Below are 15,402 nucleotides of genomic sequence, written 5' to 3'. Positions count from 1 at the left end.
TAATTTATTTTGCTTTTATGTATTTATTCCTTTTTTATTTGTTTCCTTTTCTTTAGCTTGTTCATTCAACTTTACTTTATTTGTGCTTCTTTACTTCCTGTTTCTTTACTTCCCATCCTGTTATTTCCGTCCCTTTCTCCCCCTGCTCTTCCCCTTTTCCATTTTCCCCTTTTTTCCCGTTTGCTCCCTTTTTCTCTCACTGTGCTTTGTGTCCCCAGGACGTTCAACTGGGCGCTGTCCATGGGGGGGAAGGTGCCGGTGGCCGAGGGGCTGGAGCACCCGGAGCTGCCGGACGGGACGGGCGAATTCCTGGACGCCTGGTTGATGCTGGTGGAGAAGATGGTGAACCCCAGCACGGTGCTGGACTCGCCCCACGCGCTGCCCCACAAGCCGCCCGCGCCCGGCCAGCCCCACTTCAGCGCCCTGCGCTTCCTCGTTGTCACCCAGAAGGTAGGGACACGGGGGACGTGGGGAACACGGGGGACATGGAGGACAAGGGGAAACAAGAGGAATGGGGGGACACAGGGAACATAAGGGGACACAGGGGACAATGGGGGACACGGGGAACATGGGGGAACAAGAGAGACATGGGGACACAGGGACAAGAGCGACACGGACACAGGGGACACACGGGGATAAGAGGGATGGGGGATATGGGGGACAAGAGGGACATGCGGACGCGGGGCACAGGGGACATGGGGAGGCAAGAGGGATATGGGGAACACAAGGGGACATGGGACAAAAGGGATGGGGGAACACGGGGGATATAGGAGAGATGGAGAACATGAGGGAACAAGAAGGATGGGGGAACAAGAAGGATGAGGGCACAAGAGGGACATGGAGGGACAAGAGGGCCGTGGGCACACGGGGGATGTCCCCAACATTTTGGGGGCACAGACCACCCTGGGGACTCGGGGTGACACCCCCCGCCACATAGGGATCCTCCACCCACCAGGGTGGGACATGAGCTGGGGGGAGGGTCCCCAAATCCCCTTTCCCTCCCCCGAAACCCCCCCAAACCCACCTGAGACATGTCCCCAAGCGTCCCCTCGATGTCCCCCCGCAGGCGGCGTTCACGTGCATCAAGCAGCTGTGGAACCGGCGCCCGCTGAAGGTGTACGGGGGCCGCATGGCCGAGTCCATGCTGGCCATCCTGTGCCACATCCTGCGCGGGGAGCCGCTGGTGCGGCAGCGCCTGGGCCGCGAGCGCGAGGGGCCCCGGCCCAGCGACGACGAACCGGGGGGCGCCGACGAGGGGGGACCCCGCCGGGAGCCGCAGGTCAACCAGCAGCAGCTGCAGCAGGTGGGACGCCCCAAAACGTGCTTTTGTCGCCCCAAAATCCTCTCGGGAAGCTGCGGGGCGCTCCGTGTTCGCTCAGAGGTTTTCTGAGCATCCTTGAGACCTCCTGGTTCTTCCGAACGTCTTCTGATCCCCTGAAAGCTTCTGGTTCCCCCGAGAGCTTTTTCTGGTTCCCCTAAATCCGTTCTGGTCACCCCCAAACCTCTTCTAGTTGCCCCCAAAACTTTTGGTCTTCCGAAAACTTTTGGTCTTCCGAAAACTTTTGGTTGCCCCAAAACTTTTGGTCGCCCCAAAACTTCTGGTCTCCCCAAAGCTTTCTATTGTCTTCAACTGTTTCCTGATCGCCCTAAATCTTTCCTGATTCTCCCAAATCTGTTTTGGTCCCCCCAAACTTTTTCTGATCCCCAAAAAAACTTCTGGTCGCCACCAAGCTTCTTCTGGTGCCCCAAAACTTTCTCTTGTCCCCCAAACTTTCTATTGTCCCCAAATCTCTTCTGATTCTCCCGGATCTCTCTTGGTCCCCCCAAAAGTCTTTTTTGTCCCCCAAAACCTCTTCTGATTCTCCCAAACGTCTTCTGGTCCCTCCAAATTTCCTTTGGTTCCTCCAAACTTCGTCTGATCCCCCCAAAAACTTCTTCTGCCCCCCCAACCCTCTTTTAACCCCCTTCCCCCCTCCCCTTTTTTCCAAAAATCCCCTTTTTCACCCCCAAGACCACCTTTCTGACTCCAAATTCCCTTTCCCCCCCCTAATCCCCTTCTGGTTCCCCTCAAACCCCTTTTTTTCCCCACCAAACTCCTTTTTCTGCCCGCAAACCTCTGGTTTTGTCCCCCCAGATCCCCTTCTGGTCCCCCTCAAACCCTTTTTTTCCCCATCAAACCCCCTTATTTGTTTCAACCACTCCCCTTTTTTCCCAAAAACTCCTTTTCTAACCCCAAAACCCGTTTTTTTCCCCGCAGCTGATGGACATGGGCTTCTCTCGGGAGCACGCCATGGAGGCCCTGCTCAACACCAACACCATGGAACAGGCCACCGAATACCTGCTCACCCACCCGCCCCCCCTCATCGGGGGGGTCGTCCGGGTAAGAAACGGGCTCCGGGGAGACGCCGGGGGGGGCCCCAAAACTTCCCCGCCCTTTAAAACGTTTCCTAACCCCCCCCCCGGCAAAAAAAGGACCTGAGTATGTCGGAGGAGGATCAGATGATGCGCGCCATCGCCATGTCCCTGGGCCAGGACATCCCCATGGACCAGCGCGCCGAGTCCCCCGAGGTGGGGAGGGGACATGGGGGGGTAGGGTGGGACCCACGCACCCCCCAGCCCCCCATTTCCCTCCCCAGCCCCCGTTTCCCACCCTCACGCTCTGCTTTGCGGGGCTCGTGTTCCCTCGGCCCCGTTTTGTGCCCCCTCGACCCTTTTTCCCACATTCTGACCCCATTTTTGTGCCACCTCAACCCCATTTTGTGCCCCCTTGACCCTTTTTCTCTCATTCCGACCGCTTTTTTGTGCCCTTTCCAACCCATATTGTGCCCCCCGGGCCGCATTTTATGCCCCCAAACCCCCTTTTTTTCCACCCCATGACTCCACTTTCCACCCCTTGAGCCCCATTTTGTCCCTCCTGGACCCCATTTATCCCCTTGTCACCCCATTTTGTCCCTCCTGAGCCCCATTTATCCCCTTGTTACCCCATTTTGTCCCTTCTGAACGCCATTTATCCCCTTGTCACCCCATTTATCTTTTTCTGACCCCGTTTTCCCCTCCTGAGCCCCATTTATCCCCTTGTCACCCCATTCTGTCCCTCCTGAACGCCATTCATCCCCTTGTCACCCCATTTTGTCTCTCCTGAGCCCCATTTATCCCCTTGTCACCCCATTTTGTCCCTCCTGAACCCCATTCATCCCCATGACACACCATTTATGTCTTTTTGACCCCATTTTCCCCTTCTGGACCCCATTTATCCCCTTGTCACCCCATTTTGTTCCTCCTGAGCCCCATTTATCCCCTTGTCACCCCATTTATGTCTTTCTGACCCCGTTTTCCTCTCCTGGACCCCATTCATCCTCATGTCACCCCATTCATCGTCTCTTTCTGACCCTGTTTTCCCCTTCTGAACCCTATTTATCCCATTATCACATCATTTATGTTTCTCTGACCCCGTGTTCCCCTCCGGGACCCCATTTCTCACCGTTTTCCCCTCAGGAAGCCGCCTGCCGCAAAGAAGAAGAAGAACGTCGCGCCCGCGAGCGCCAAGAAGAAGAAGAAGCCAAATGCTTGGAGAAATTCGAAGGGGCCGAACCCCTGGAAGCCTCGGAGCTGCTGGCGTTCACTGACTCGATGCTGCCGGGCTGTTCGCAGCTGCTGGACGAGCTGCCCGACACCGTTTACCGCGTCTGCGACCTCATCATGACGGCGGTGAAACGCAACGGCGCCGCGTACCGCGACTCGGTGCTGCGGCAGGTGGTCAAGCAGGTCAAAATCTGCTTTTTTCCGTCGTCTTCCGCGCTCGTTTTCGTACCCCCCGTCGCCTTCCCCCTCCTCCCGGTGCTGTTTTCTGCCTCCAAAATCCTCTCCTGGTGCCCGGCAAACCCCTTTTTCACCCCCCAAAACCACCTTTCTGAGCCCAAAACCCCATTTCTGACCCCAAATCCCCCGTTCTTCTCCCCAAATCCCCTTCTGCTCCCCCTCAAACCCCCTTTTTTCCCCCAAAACCTCCTCCTGGTCCCACCCAGACCCTTCTTGTCCCCCCTCAAATTGCCTTTCTGACCCCCAAAACCCCCTTTTTTCTCCCCAAATCCCCTTCTGGCTCCCCTCAAACCCCTTTTTCTACCCCCAAAACCCCATTTCTGGGCCCAAAACCCCATTTCTGACCCCAAATTCCCAGTTTGTCCCCCCATATCCTCTTTCTGGTCCCTGACAAACTCCTTTTTTACCCCCTGAACCTCCTTTTTTTTCCTCTGAAACCTCTTTTTTTTGCCCTGAAACCGTATTTCTCCCCATAAAACCTCTCTTTCTCCCCTGAAACCCCCTTTATTTCCCCCATCCCCATTTTTCCCGCCAAATCCCTTCTCTTTCCCTCACACCCTTTCTTTCCCAAAAACCCTTTTTCTTTCCCGAAAACCCACTTTTTTTCCCCTGAAGCCCCTTTTTCTCCCTCTAAACCCCCCTTTTTTCTCCCCAAACCCCCTTTGTTTCTCCCCCATCCCCGTTTTTCCCTCAACCCCCCATTTTTCCCGCCATATTCCCTCTGTTCCCCTCACACCCTTTCTCTCCCAAAACGCCTTTTTTTCCCCTCTAAAACCCCCTTTTTCCTCATGAAACCCCTTTTCCCCCCTAAAACCCCTTTTTTTCCCCCTAAAACCGCTTTTCTCCCCCCAAACCCCCTTTATTTCCCCCCAAACCCCATTTTTCCCTCAACCCCCCATTTTTCCCGCCATATTCCCTCTGTTCCCCTCACACCCTTTTTCTCCTAAAACGCCTTTTTTTCCCCTCTAAACCCCTCTTTTTCCTCATGAAACCCCTTTTCTTCCCCCTAAAACCCTTTTTTTCCCCCTAAAACCGCTTTTCTCCCCCCAAACCCCCTTTATTTCCCCCCAAACCCCATTTTTCCCTCAACCCCCCATTTTTCCCGCCATATTCCCTCTGTTCCCCTCACACCCTTTTTCTCCTAAAACGCCTTTTTTTCCCCTCTAAACCCCCGTTTTTCCTCATGAAACCCCTTTTCTTCCCCCTAAAACCCTTTTTTTCCCCCCTAAAACCGCTTTTCTCCTCCTAAACCCCCTTTATTTCCCCCCAAACCCCATTTTTCCCTCAACCCCCCATTTTTCCCGCCATATTCCCTCTGTTCCCCTCACACCCTTTCTCTCCCAAAATGCCTTTTTTTCCCTCTAAAACCCCTTTTTTCCTCATGAAACCCCTTTTTCCCCCCCTAAAACCCTTTTTTTCCCCCTAAAACCGCTTTTCTCCCCCCAAACCCCCTTTATTTCCCCCCAAACCCCATTTTTCCCTCAACCCCCCATTTTTCCCGCCAAATTCCCTCTGTTCCCTCACACCCTTTTTCTCCCCCTAAAACCCCTTTTCTCCCCCCTAAACCCCCTTTTTCTCCCCCTGAAACCCCTTTTCTCCCCCCAAACCCACCTTTATTCCCCCCCAGCCCCCCATTTTTCCCAAAAAACCCGTTTTTCCTGCAGGTGTGGGACGCGGCGGACGTGCTGATCAAGGCGGCGCTGCCGCTCACCACCAGCGACACCAAGACCGTGTCCGAGTGGATCAGCCAAATGGCCACGTTACCCCAGGCGTCCAACCTGGCCACGCGCATCCTCCTCCTCACCCTCCTCTTCGAGGTGACACCCCAAAACTTTTGGGGGGGACACCCCAAAATATGGCCGGGGGGAGACACCCCCGGGGTCGTTTTTCCTCATAACCGCGTTTGAAACCTTCGCCGCGTTTTCCTCACGCGGAGTTTCTGCTCAAAAACGGCATTTTTTTGAGGGAAAGTGCAGAGCTTTGGGGTTTTTTGGGGGGGATTTAGAGGAATTGGGGTTTTTATGTTGGTAATTCTGGAGTCGTTTGGGTGGTTTGGGGTTTTGGGGGCTGGTTTTAGGGGGTTTTGCTTGTTTTGGGGGTTGGTTTTAGGTTTTTTGAGGGTGGTTTGGGGTATTTTTGGGTTGCTCTTGTTTGTGGGGTGGTTTGGGGGCTGGTTTTATGGGATTTTGGTTTTTTGGTGAGTGGTTTTGGGGTTTTGGGAGTGGTTTTGTCTTTCTGGTGAGTGGTTATTGGGGCTGGTTTTAGGGGGTTTTGCTTGTTTTGGGGGTCGCTTTTATGTTTTTTAAGGGTCGTTTGCGGTATTTCTGGGTTGGTCTTGTTTGCGGGGTGGTTTGGGGGCTGGTTTTAGGGGGTTTTGGTTATTTTGGGGGGTGCTTTTAGTTTTTTTGAAAGCGGTTTGGCTTGTTTTGGGGGGTGGTTTTATGGAGGTGGTTTTATGGGGTTTTGTTATTTTGGTGAGTGGTTTTGGCGGCTGGTTTTATGGGGTTTTGGTTTTTTGGTGAGTGGTTTTGGGGGTGGTTTTATGGGTTTTGTCTTTCTGGTGAGTGGTTTTGGGTTTTGGGGGCTGGTTTTAGGGGGTTTTGCTTTTTTGGGGGGTTGCTTTAATTTTTTTGAGGGTGATTTGGGTTTTTTTGGGGGGTGCTTTAGGCTTTTTCGGGGGGTGGTTTTGGGTTTTTGAGGGTGTTTTTACAGGGTTTTGCTTATTTTGGGGGCTGTTTTTAGGTTGAGGGCAGTTTCGGGTTTTTTTCGGGGTGTATCTGTATTTTTTTTGGAATTTTTTTGTATTTCTTTTGCGTCTTTGTAGGAGCTGAAGCTGCCTTGTGCGCGGGTGGTGGAATCGAGCTGCGTCCTGGATGTTCTCATCAAGCTCCTGGAGGTGGTTCAGCCCTGTCTCCAGGCCGCCAAAGAGCACAAGGAGGTGCAGACCCCCAAGTAAGTGCGGGGGATGACCCCCCCCAGCCCCCCCCCAGCACCCCCAAAACCCTCTATTGATGATTTGGGGTGTTTTCCCCCCAAAAAGGTGGATCACGCCAGTTTTGCTGCTCATCGATTTTTACGAGAAAACGGCCGTGTCGTCTAAACGGAGGGCGCAGATGAACAAGGTGGGGGCTGGGGGGGGGGCCTGGGGGCTCACATGGGGTGCTGGGGGGCTCATATGGGGTCCTGAGGGTCACATGGGGTCCTCGGGGGCTCATATGGGGTCCTGGGGGGGGTCACATGGGGTTGTGGGGGTCACACGGGGTCTTGGGGGGGTCACGCAGCGTCCTGGGGGGGACATGGAGCCCTGAGAGGGGGCAGATAAGGTCCTGGGGTGACACACAAGGTCATGGGGGTGGAAATGGGGTCCTGGGGGTGACACATGGGATCCTGGGGGGGACATTGTGTCCTGGATGAGGACATGGGGTCCTGGAGGGGGGTCACACGGGGTCCTGGGGTGACACGGGCTCCTGGTGACGGTGACAATCACCCCATGCCCGTGTCACCGTATCCAGACACAACACCTGGCGTCACCCCGAGCGGGTGACATAAGTGTGGGGACACCCAGCTGACCCCTCCCCGCTCCCTTCCCAGTATCTCCAGTTTGGTGGGAACACGTGGCGCTGGTTCGACGACCGCTCCGGGCGCTGGTGCAGCTACAGCGCCAGCAACAACAGCACCATCGATGCCGCCTGGCGCGGGGGCGAGCCCAGCGTGCGCTTCACCGCCGGCCGCCGCCGCTACACCGTCCAGTTTACCACCATGGTGCAGGTACTGGGAGCACTGGGAGCCCCGCAGGGCGAGGGGCACACGGGGAACACCCCCACATCATCATCTCCCCCTTTGTTGTCACCCCCTTCTCATCATCGCTCCCTTCTCGTTGTCACACCGCTTGTATCATCACACTCCTCATTGTCAGCCGATATTGGCCAGTTCACTATCGTGGTGTAGATACTGCGGGCACTGGGAGCCCCACGGGGTGGGGGACAAGCTGGGCACACCCCCTCGTTGTCACTTCTCTCCTTATTGTCACCTCCCCCCTCGTTGTCACCCTTTTCTTGTCATCACCCCCTTTTTTGTCATCACCTCCCTCTTGTTGTCACACCACTTGTATCATCACACCCCTCGTTGTCAGCCCATTTCGGCCGGTTCATCTCCATGGTGCAGGTACTGGGAGCACTGGGACAGCCACTGTGTGGGGGACATGCTGGGGACACCCCTTCGTTGTCACCTCTCCCCTTCATTGTCACCTCTCCCTTCATTGTCACCTCTCCCCTGGTTGACTCCCAGTTCTTGTCATCACACCCCTCCTGTTGTCACCCCATTTTTATCCAGGTACTGGGGTCACTGGTACCACTACTGGGAAGGGGGCAGCTCTCCTTGTCACCACCTTGTTGTCACCTCCCCCTCACTGTCACCTGTGCCATTGTCGCCCTATCTCATCATCACCCCATCTCATCATCACCCCCCCATTTTCACTCTGCGTCATTGTCACCTTTCTATTGTCACCTTGCTCTCATTGTCACCATCCCCATTGTCAGCCCCCCCAGTTGTCACCCCCCACCCGATTTGTCACCCCCCACCCGGGTTGTCACCCTTTTCATTGTCACCCACCCTCTGGTCTTGGTCACCACCATGCTGCAGGTACTGGGGGCACTGGGACCCCCCCAGGAGGGGACACCCCCTCATTGTCACCCCTTCTATTGTCCCACTCCCTCCATTATCCTGCTCCTTCATTATCACATTCTTCCCTCTCATTGTCACGTTGTCCCCCCCTCATTGTCACCCTGTCTCCCCAGGTGAACGAGGAGACGGGGAACCGGCGGCCGGTGATGCTGACGCTGCTGCGCCCCCCCCGAACGGGAAAAGCAGGGGGGACAACAGGAGGGGACAGCGAGGACGGGAGGGACACGGAGGGACGGGGCAAGGAGGAGCCCCCCGGTGAGTGTGTGGGGGAATTGGGGGCCATGGGGGGGTGCCAGGATTTGGGGGGGGGGGGGGGTCCAAGAGGCCATGGTGGGGTCAGAGAGGTCCCAGGGATCTATGTGGCTCCAAAACTTGGTCGTGGGCGGGGGGGCCTCATGGCTTCAAATTGATGGTCAGGGAGGCCATGGTGGGGTCAGAAAAGCTGTGGGGGGGCTGACCCATGTCCCTGCACCCGCAAAATTGGGGGGTCTGTGGTTTGGGGGGAGCTCGGGGGAAACGGGGGTACGGGACTGGGATTTGGGGCTGGGAGGAAGATTTAGGGGCTATGGGGGGGGCGGTCAGGGAGCCCATGGGGCGGTCTGAGAGGCCATGGGGGGGTCAGGCAGAGTATGGGGGGTGCCAGCCTTTTTGGGGGAGGTCGGGGGGCCCATAACGGGGTCTGAAAAGCCATGGGGGGGTCAGGGAGGCCATAATGGGGTCTGAGAGGCCACGGGGGGGTCAGGGGGGCCATAATGGGGTCTGAGAGGCCATGTGGGGGTCAGGGAGGCCATGGGGGTGTCTCCCTTTTTGGGATGCTCACCCCCGTTTCTTGTCCCCACAGCCCCAGACCCCCCACCGGACGACGACACCTCGGCCGCACCTTCGTCCCCATCTCCCTTCTCCCCCTCCCAAGAAGACCCCACGGCCTGGGAGGGTCCCGACACCCCCCCGGTGCGCGGTTTGGCCGAAGAATCCATCCCCACCATCCTGCGCGCCTGCGTGAGCATGCTGGGGGTGCCGGTGGACCCCGACACGCTGCACGCTGCCCTGCGGCTGTGCCTGCGGCTGACGCGGCAGCACCAGCACGCGCTGCTGCTGGCCGAGCTGCGCAGCACCCGCACCATCCTGGGGCTCAGCCAGAGCTCGGCCTTCACCGGCTTCCTCCCGCTGCTCACCCTCCTCTTCCGGCACATCATCGAGGAGCCCTGCACCCTGCGGCACACCATGGAGAAGGTGGGGGGACGAGGGGACACGCGGCGGGGGAAAGGGGTTAGAGGAGGTGGGGACACAGGGATCACAGAGTGGAGGAGTTGGGGACAAGGGGATCCTGGAGTGGAGGGGTTGGGGACAAGGACATGGGGGAGTTGGGGACAAGCGGATCATGGAATTGGGGACAAGAGGATGGAGGAGTTGGGGACACGGGGATCCTGGAGTGGAGGAGTTGGGGACAAGGACATGGAGTTGGGGACAAGGGAATCATGGAGTTGGGGACAAGGACATGGAGTTGGGGACAAGGGAATCATGGAATTGGGGACAAGAGGATCATGGAATTGGGGACAGGGGGATCATGGAGTGGAGAGATTGGTAACAAGGGGGTGGGGGAGTTGGGGACAAGGGGATTGTGGAGTGGAGAAGTTGGGGACAAGGGGATGCAGGAGTTGGGGGCATGGGGATCGTGGAATTGGGGACAAGGGGATGGAGGAGTTGGGGACACGGGGATCATGGAGTGGAGGGGTTGGGGACAAGGGGATCATGGAGTGAGGGAGTTGGGGACAAGGGGGTGGAGGAGTTGGGGACAAGGGGATCATGGAGCTGGGGGCACTGAGGACAAGAGGATCAGGGAATTGAGGGGTTGGGGACAAACGGATCGGAAAATTTGGATTCCAGGGGACACTGGGGACAAGGGGATTATGGAATTGGTCCTCCAGGGGACACTGGGGTGGAGGAGATGGGGGTTCAGGGGACACTGGGGACAAAGGGATCGGGTAACTGGGGGTCCATCGGACACTGGGGACAAGGGGACACTGGGATGGGGATCGGGGGGCTCTGTCTCGCACAGGACGGGGCTCACAGGGCTCCAGGTCGGGTGGGGGTCCCCTCAGCATGCCCATGTCCCCGTGTCCCCAGGTGGTGCGTTCGGCGGCCACCAGCGGGGCGGGCAGCACCACGTCGGGGGTGGTTTCGGGGAGTTTGGGGTCCCGCGAGATCAACTACATCCTGCGGGTGCTGGGTCCCGCCGCCTGCCGCAGCCCCCAGCTCTTCACCGAGGTGGCCACGGCCTGTGTGCGCATCGCCCTGCCCGCCCCCCGCGGCTCCGGCACCGGTGAGACCGCGGCGGGACACGGAGGGGACACGGGGGGCCCTTGGATCCAGAGCAGGGTGGCATGGGGGTCCCTGCACCTTCAAAATGGGGTTCTGGGGGGGATTTGGGCTTTGAATTGGGGTCCCTGAGCTCCAAACTGGGGTCTCTGTAGCCCCAGAATGAGGTTCTAGGGGGGTTTTGGGCTTCGAATTGGGGTCCCTGAGCCCCAATTTGGGGTCCCTGAGCTCCAAATTGGGGTCCCAGGGGGATTTGGGCTTCAAATTGGAGTCCCTGGTCTCTATATTGGGGTCCCTATAGCCCCAAAATAGGGTTCTAGGGGGAATTTGGGCTTGGAATTGGGGTCCCTGAGTCCCAAACTGGGGTTCTAGGGGTCCCTATAACCCCAATCTGGAGTCCTGAGGGGGATTGTGGCTTCAAATTGGGGTCCCAGGGCAGATTTGCCTTCAAATTGGGGTCCCTGAGCTCCAAATTGGGGTCCCAGGGGTCCTTGTAACCATAAAATGGGGTTCTGGGGGGGCTCATGGCTTTAAATTGGGGTCCCGGGGGGATTTGGGCTTCAAATTGGGGTCTCGGAGCTCCAAACTGCAGTCCCTATACCCCCAAGGGGGCTTGGGGCTTCAAATTGGGGTCCCAGGGGTCCTTGTGACCCCAAAATAGAGGTTATGGGGTCCCTTTACACCCCAAATATGGGTCCCAGCGGTCCCTTTAGCCCCATTTTGGGTCCCTTTACCCCTTAAACATGGGTCCTTACGGCTCTGGCACCCACAAACCCTTTATAGGGATGACACAGGGGGTCCCCCATACCCTTGGGAACGCCCCCACCCTTGGGGACCCCTGATCCCCCTATTTTTTGCCCCCCACCAGCCTCAAACAAGGAATTTTGAGAACCCGCGCATCCGGCCCCCAAAAACGCGTCCTACTGGTCTTTTTAGCCCCAAAACGTGTCCCTACAGCTCCGGCACCCACGAACTCTTTATAGGGTGACGCAGGGCACCCCCCACAACTTTTGGGGACCCCCTGACCCCCCCTTTTTTCCCCCCCGCCGCAGCCTCGGACGAGGAATTTGAGAACTTGCGCATCAAGGGCCCCAACGCAGTGCAGCTGGTGAAGACGACGCCGGTGAAGCCGTCGCCGCTGCCCCCCATCCCCGACCCTATCAAGGACGTGATCTACGACATGCTCAACGCTCTGGCCGCCTACCACGCCCCCCCCGATGAGGGTACCCCGCTCATGTTTTTTGGGGGGGTCCCCCGTGGGAATTAACCCCCCTGTACCAAGGGGGAGTTTGGGAGCAGGGAAGAGGGAAGAAAATTGGGGTGCTCCTGTGTGCGGGGGGGTGAATTGGGGTGCCCCCAGGGAGTGGGGTGCACTTGGGTGGGGGGGGAACTGGGGCACCCCTTGCAAGAGTGGAGTGCCCCCCCCCCCCCCAAAAATGGGGTGCCTCCAGAATTGGGGTAGACCTGGTGTCCAGAACCGGGGTGTCCCCAGGGGGACGTGTTCCCCCCCGAAGTGTGATAATTTCGGGGTGTCCCCAAGCCCTTTCTTTGCTGGGGGGGCCCCCCAATCCTTTCTTTAGGGGCCCCTCCCTTATTTAACTACTTTTCCCCCACAAAAGGTGACAAGGGGGACCCCAAAACTGCCGCCCCCCCCGAGGTGAGCCAGCTGCTGTCCGACATCGGGGACGACATGTACCAGCAGTACCGCAGCCTCACGCGGCCCCCCCCCGACTTCGACCCCCCCGCCGGCTTCGCCATCAACGTCCGTGGGGGTTTGGGGGTTTGGGGGGGGGATTTGGGGGGTTCAAGGGGAGATTTTTGGGGTGCTGGGAGGGGTTGGGGGGCTCAAGGAGGGATTTTTGATGTGCTGGGGGGGGATTTTGGGTGCTGAGCGGGGAGGGGGATTTGGGGAAGGGGAGGGTTTTTGGGGTGTGTGGGGAGATTTTGGGGTGCAAGGAGGTTCATGGGGGTTTTGGGGGCCCCCCCCGGCTCTGATGTCCCCACCCGGCCCCCACAGACCCAGGTTTTCGGTGCTGATGGAGCCACAGCGGAGACGCCGCCCTCGGGGACCCCCCAGGGAGAAGGTAGCGGCGTTTCCCCGCAGTGTCCCCTCAGTATCGCCCTCCAATGTCCCCTGTCTGTCTCTGAACCCCCAAACGTCCGCTGTGGGTCCCCTTCCTGTCCCCAAGGCCCTACAACATCTCTTCTGTGTCCCCAAGACCTTTAACGTCCCCTCATGTCCCCAAAGCTCTTCACATCCCCTTTGTGTCCTTTAGCCCCCCATGTCCCCTCCACGTCCCCCAAGTGTTTCGATGTCCTCTCCACATTCCCAAGCCCCTCAGTGTCCCCATCCCTAACCCCGTGATGTCCCCAATGTCCCTTTCATGTCCCCAAGTCCCTCAATGTTTTCTCAATGTCCCTGAGACCCCTCAATGTCCCCTCCATGTCCTTGAGCCCCCGATGTCCCCCTGAGCCTCCTAATGTCCCCATCCCCAGCCCCTCCAGTATCCCCTCATGTCCCCTCATGTCCCCACCGTGTCCCCCGCAGGTGGCAGCCCCGGGGAGGGGCGGAAGGAGAAGGACGGGGACCGTGGGGACGAGCGTCCCCGGGCCAAGGCTACCCGTCCCCTCCTCCCCACCTCCAGTATCCTGCGCTTACTGGCCGAACTGGTGCGCTCCTACGTGGGCATCGCCAGCCTCATCGCCAACTACAGCTACTCCGTGGGACAGTCTGAGCTCATCAAGGAGGTGACAATGACACTGGGGACACTTGGGGACCAAGGAGGGGCCCCCCAGGGACACCGTGGGGGCATTTTTTGGGAGTTGTAGGGGGACAGTTGGGGAGTTGTCACCCCACACGTCGAGGTGTGGTGTCACCTGGTATATTGAGGAGGGGACAGTGACACTTGGGGACAGTCGGGGACATCGGTGGCACCGAGAGGGAGCCCCCAGGGATGTCACGGAGGCAGTTTTGAGGGGTTGTGGGGGTTTGTCACCCTTTGTCACCCCAGGGTCCCTGTCACCTGGTGTGACGGGGTCACCTGAGAGTCCCTGTCACCCCGTGTACTGGTGTCCCCTGTCCCCCCCATACCAGTGTCCCCCCCATACCAGTGTCCCCTCCTATGCTGGTGCTTCCTGTCCCCCCCATACCGGTGTCCCCCCCATACCGGTGTCCCCTCCTATGCTGGTGCCTCCTGTGCCCCCCATACTGGTGTCCTTTGTCATACTGGTGTCCCCTGTCACCCCAACACCTGTGTACCCATCACCACCTCCCTCCATGTCCCATCACCTGCCATCCCTTTGTCCCCCCGTGTCCCCAACCCCCCCCACCTCAGGAACAGGACAACTCGGGGCTGTTTTGATGTGTCTGACCCCCTGTTGTCCCCGTGTCCCCCGCTTTGTTCCTTGTCCCTAGGACTGCAGCGTTCTGGCCTTTGTCCTGGACCACCTGCTGCCCCACACGGGGACCAGCGAGGACAAGGACACACCGGCGCTGGCCCGGCTCTTCCTGGCCAGCCTGGCGGCTGCTGGCTCCGGCACCGATGCCCAGGTGGCCTTGGTCAACGAGGTGAAGGCGGCGCTGGGCCGTGCCCTGGCCATGGCCGAGAGCACCGAGAAGCACGCCAGGTAGGGGACACGGGGACGGCCCGGCCACCGGTGACCTCGGAAAACACTCGGGGGGTTGAGGTGGCCTCCACGGGAGCAAGACATTCTTTGTGGGGTTGAGATGTTCTCCATGGGGTTGAGATGTTCCTCCTGGGGCTGAGACGTCCCTCATGAGGTTGAGATGTTCCTCACGGGGTTGAGATGTCCTTTGTGGTGTTGAGATGTTCCTTACGGGGTTGAGATGTTCCTCATGGGGTTGAGACATCTGTCATGAGGTTGAGATGTTCCTCACGGGGTTGAGATGTCCTTTGTGGTGTTGAGATGTTCCTCACGAGGTTGAGATGTCCCTCACGTGGGTGAGATGTTCTCCATGAGGCCGAGATGTCCCTCATGAGGTTCAGGTGTCCTCCACGGGGTGTGACATGTCCGTTTGTCCCACCGCCAGGCTCCAGGCCGTCATGTGCATCATCAGCACCATCATGGAGTCCTGCCCGTCCACCTCCAGCTTCTACAGCAGCGCCACCAAACCCCAGCACAACGGCATGAACAACATCATCCGCCTTTTCCTCAAGAAGGGCTTGGTCAACGACCTGGCCAGGGTGCCCCACAGCCTCGACCTCTCCAGGTACCGCCCACCCCGGATGCCTGGGTCCACTCTTCTTGGGGGGGCTTGAAGGGTTGTGGTGGGACTTTGGGGTTGTGGTGGGTCTTGAAGGTCTTGGTGGGTCTTGGTGGGGTTGTGCTGGGTCTTGGAGGGTCTTGAGAGCTTGTGGTGGGTTCTGGGGGAGTCGTGGTGGGTTCTGGAGATCATGGTGGGTTCTGGGGGGGTCATGGTGGGTTCTGGGGGGGTCATGGTGGGTTCTGGTGGATCATGGTGGGTTCTGGGCGGTCATGCTGGCTTCTGGGGATCATGGTGGGTTCTGGGGGGTCATGCTGGCTTCTGGGGGGTCATGCTGGCTTCTGGGGATCATGGTG

The 15,402-nt window shown here is 58.4% G+C and overlaps 1 protein-coding gene across 1 annotated transcript in view; it reads left to right on the top strand.

Moving 5' to 3' along the window:
• The window catches only part of LOC136002699 (E3 ubiquitin-protein ligase HUWE1-like), a gene marked incomplete at both ends in the record, with an annotated part of 36,356 nt that extends 21,304 nt beyond the window's left edge, over positions 1 to 15,052 (top strand). The window contains 18 exon segments of the mRNA XM_065657959.1: positions 219 to 450; positions 1,067 to 1,303; positions 2,258 to 2,380; positions 2,473 to 2,568; positions 3,496 to 3,765; positions 5,484 to 5,636; positions 6,644 to 6,771; positions 6,860 to 6,941; positions 7,411 to 7,587; positions 8,616 to 8,757; positions 9,344 to 9,735; positions 10,630 to 10,825; positions 11,874 to 12,044; positions 12,441 to 12,583; positions 12,839 to 12,905; positions 13,370 to 13,569; positions 14,237 to 14,448; positions 14,873 to 15,052. Coding sequence (XP_065514031.1) covers positions 219 to 450; positions 1,067 to 1,303; positions 2,258 to 2,380; positions 2,473 to 2,568; positions 3,496 to 3,765; positions 5,484 to 5,636; positions 6,644 to 6,771; positions 6,860 to 6,941; positions 7,411 to 7,587; positions 8,616 to 8,757; positions 9,344 to 9,735; positions 10,630 to 10,825; positions 11,874 to 12,044; positions 12,441 to 12,583; positions 12,839 to 12,905; positions 13,370 to 13,569; positions 14,237 to 14,448; positions 14,873 to 15,052 — 3,201 coding nt within the window.
• Positions 15,053 to 15,402: the final 350 nt, after the last annotated feature.

Source organism: Caloenas nicobarica, unplaced genomic scaffold, assembly GCF_036013445.1.
Source record: "Caloenas nicobarica isolate bCalNic1 unplaced genomic scaffold, bCalNic1.hap1 Scaffold_1573, whole genome shotgun sequence".
NCBI classification, from domain to species: domain Eukaryota; kingdom Metazoa; phylum Chordata; class Aves; order Columbiformes; family Columbidae; genus Caloenas; species Caloenas nicobarica.
This window is presented reverse-complemented; position numbering and strand designations above follow the sequence as displayed.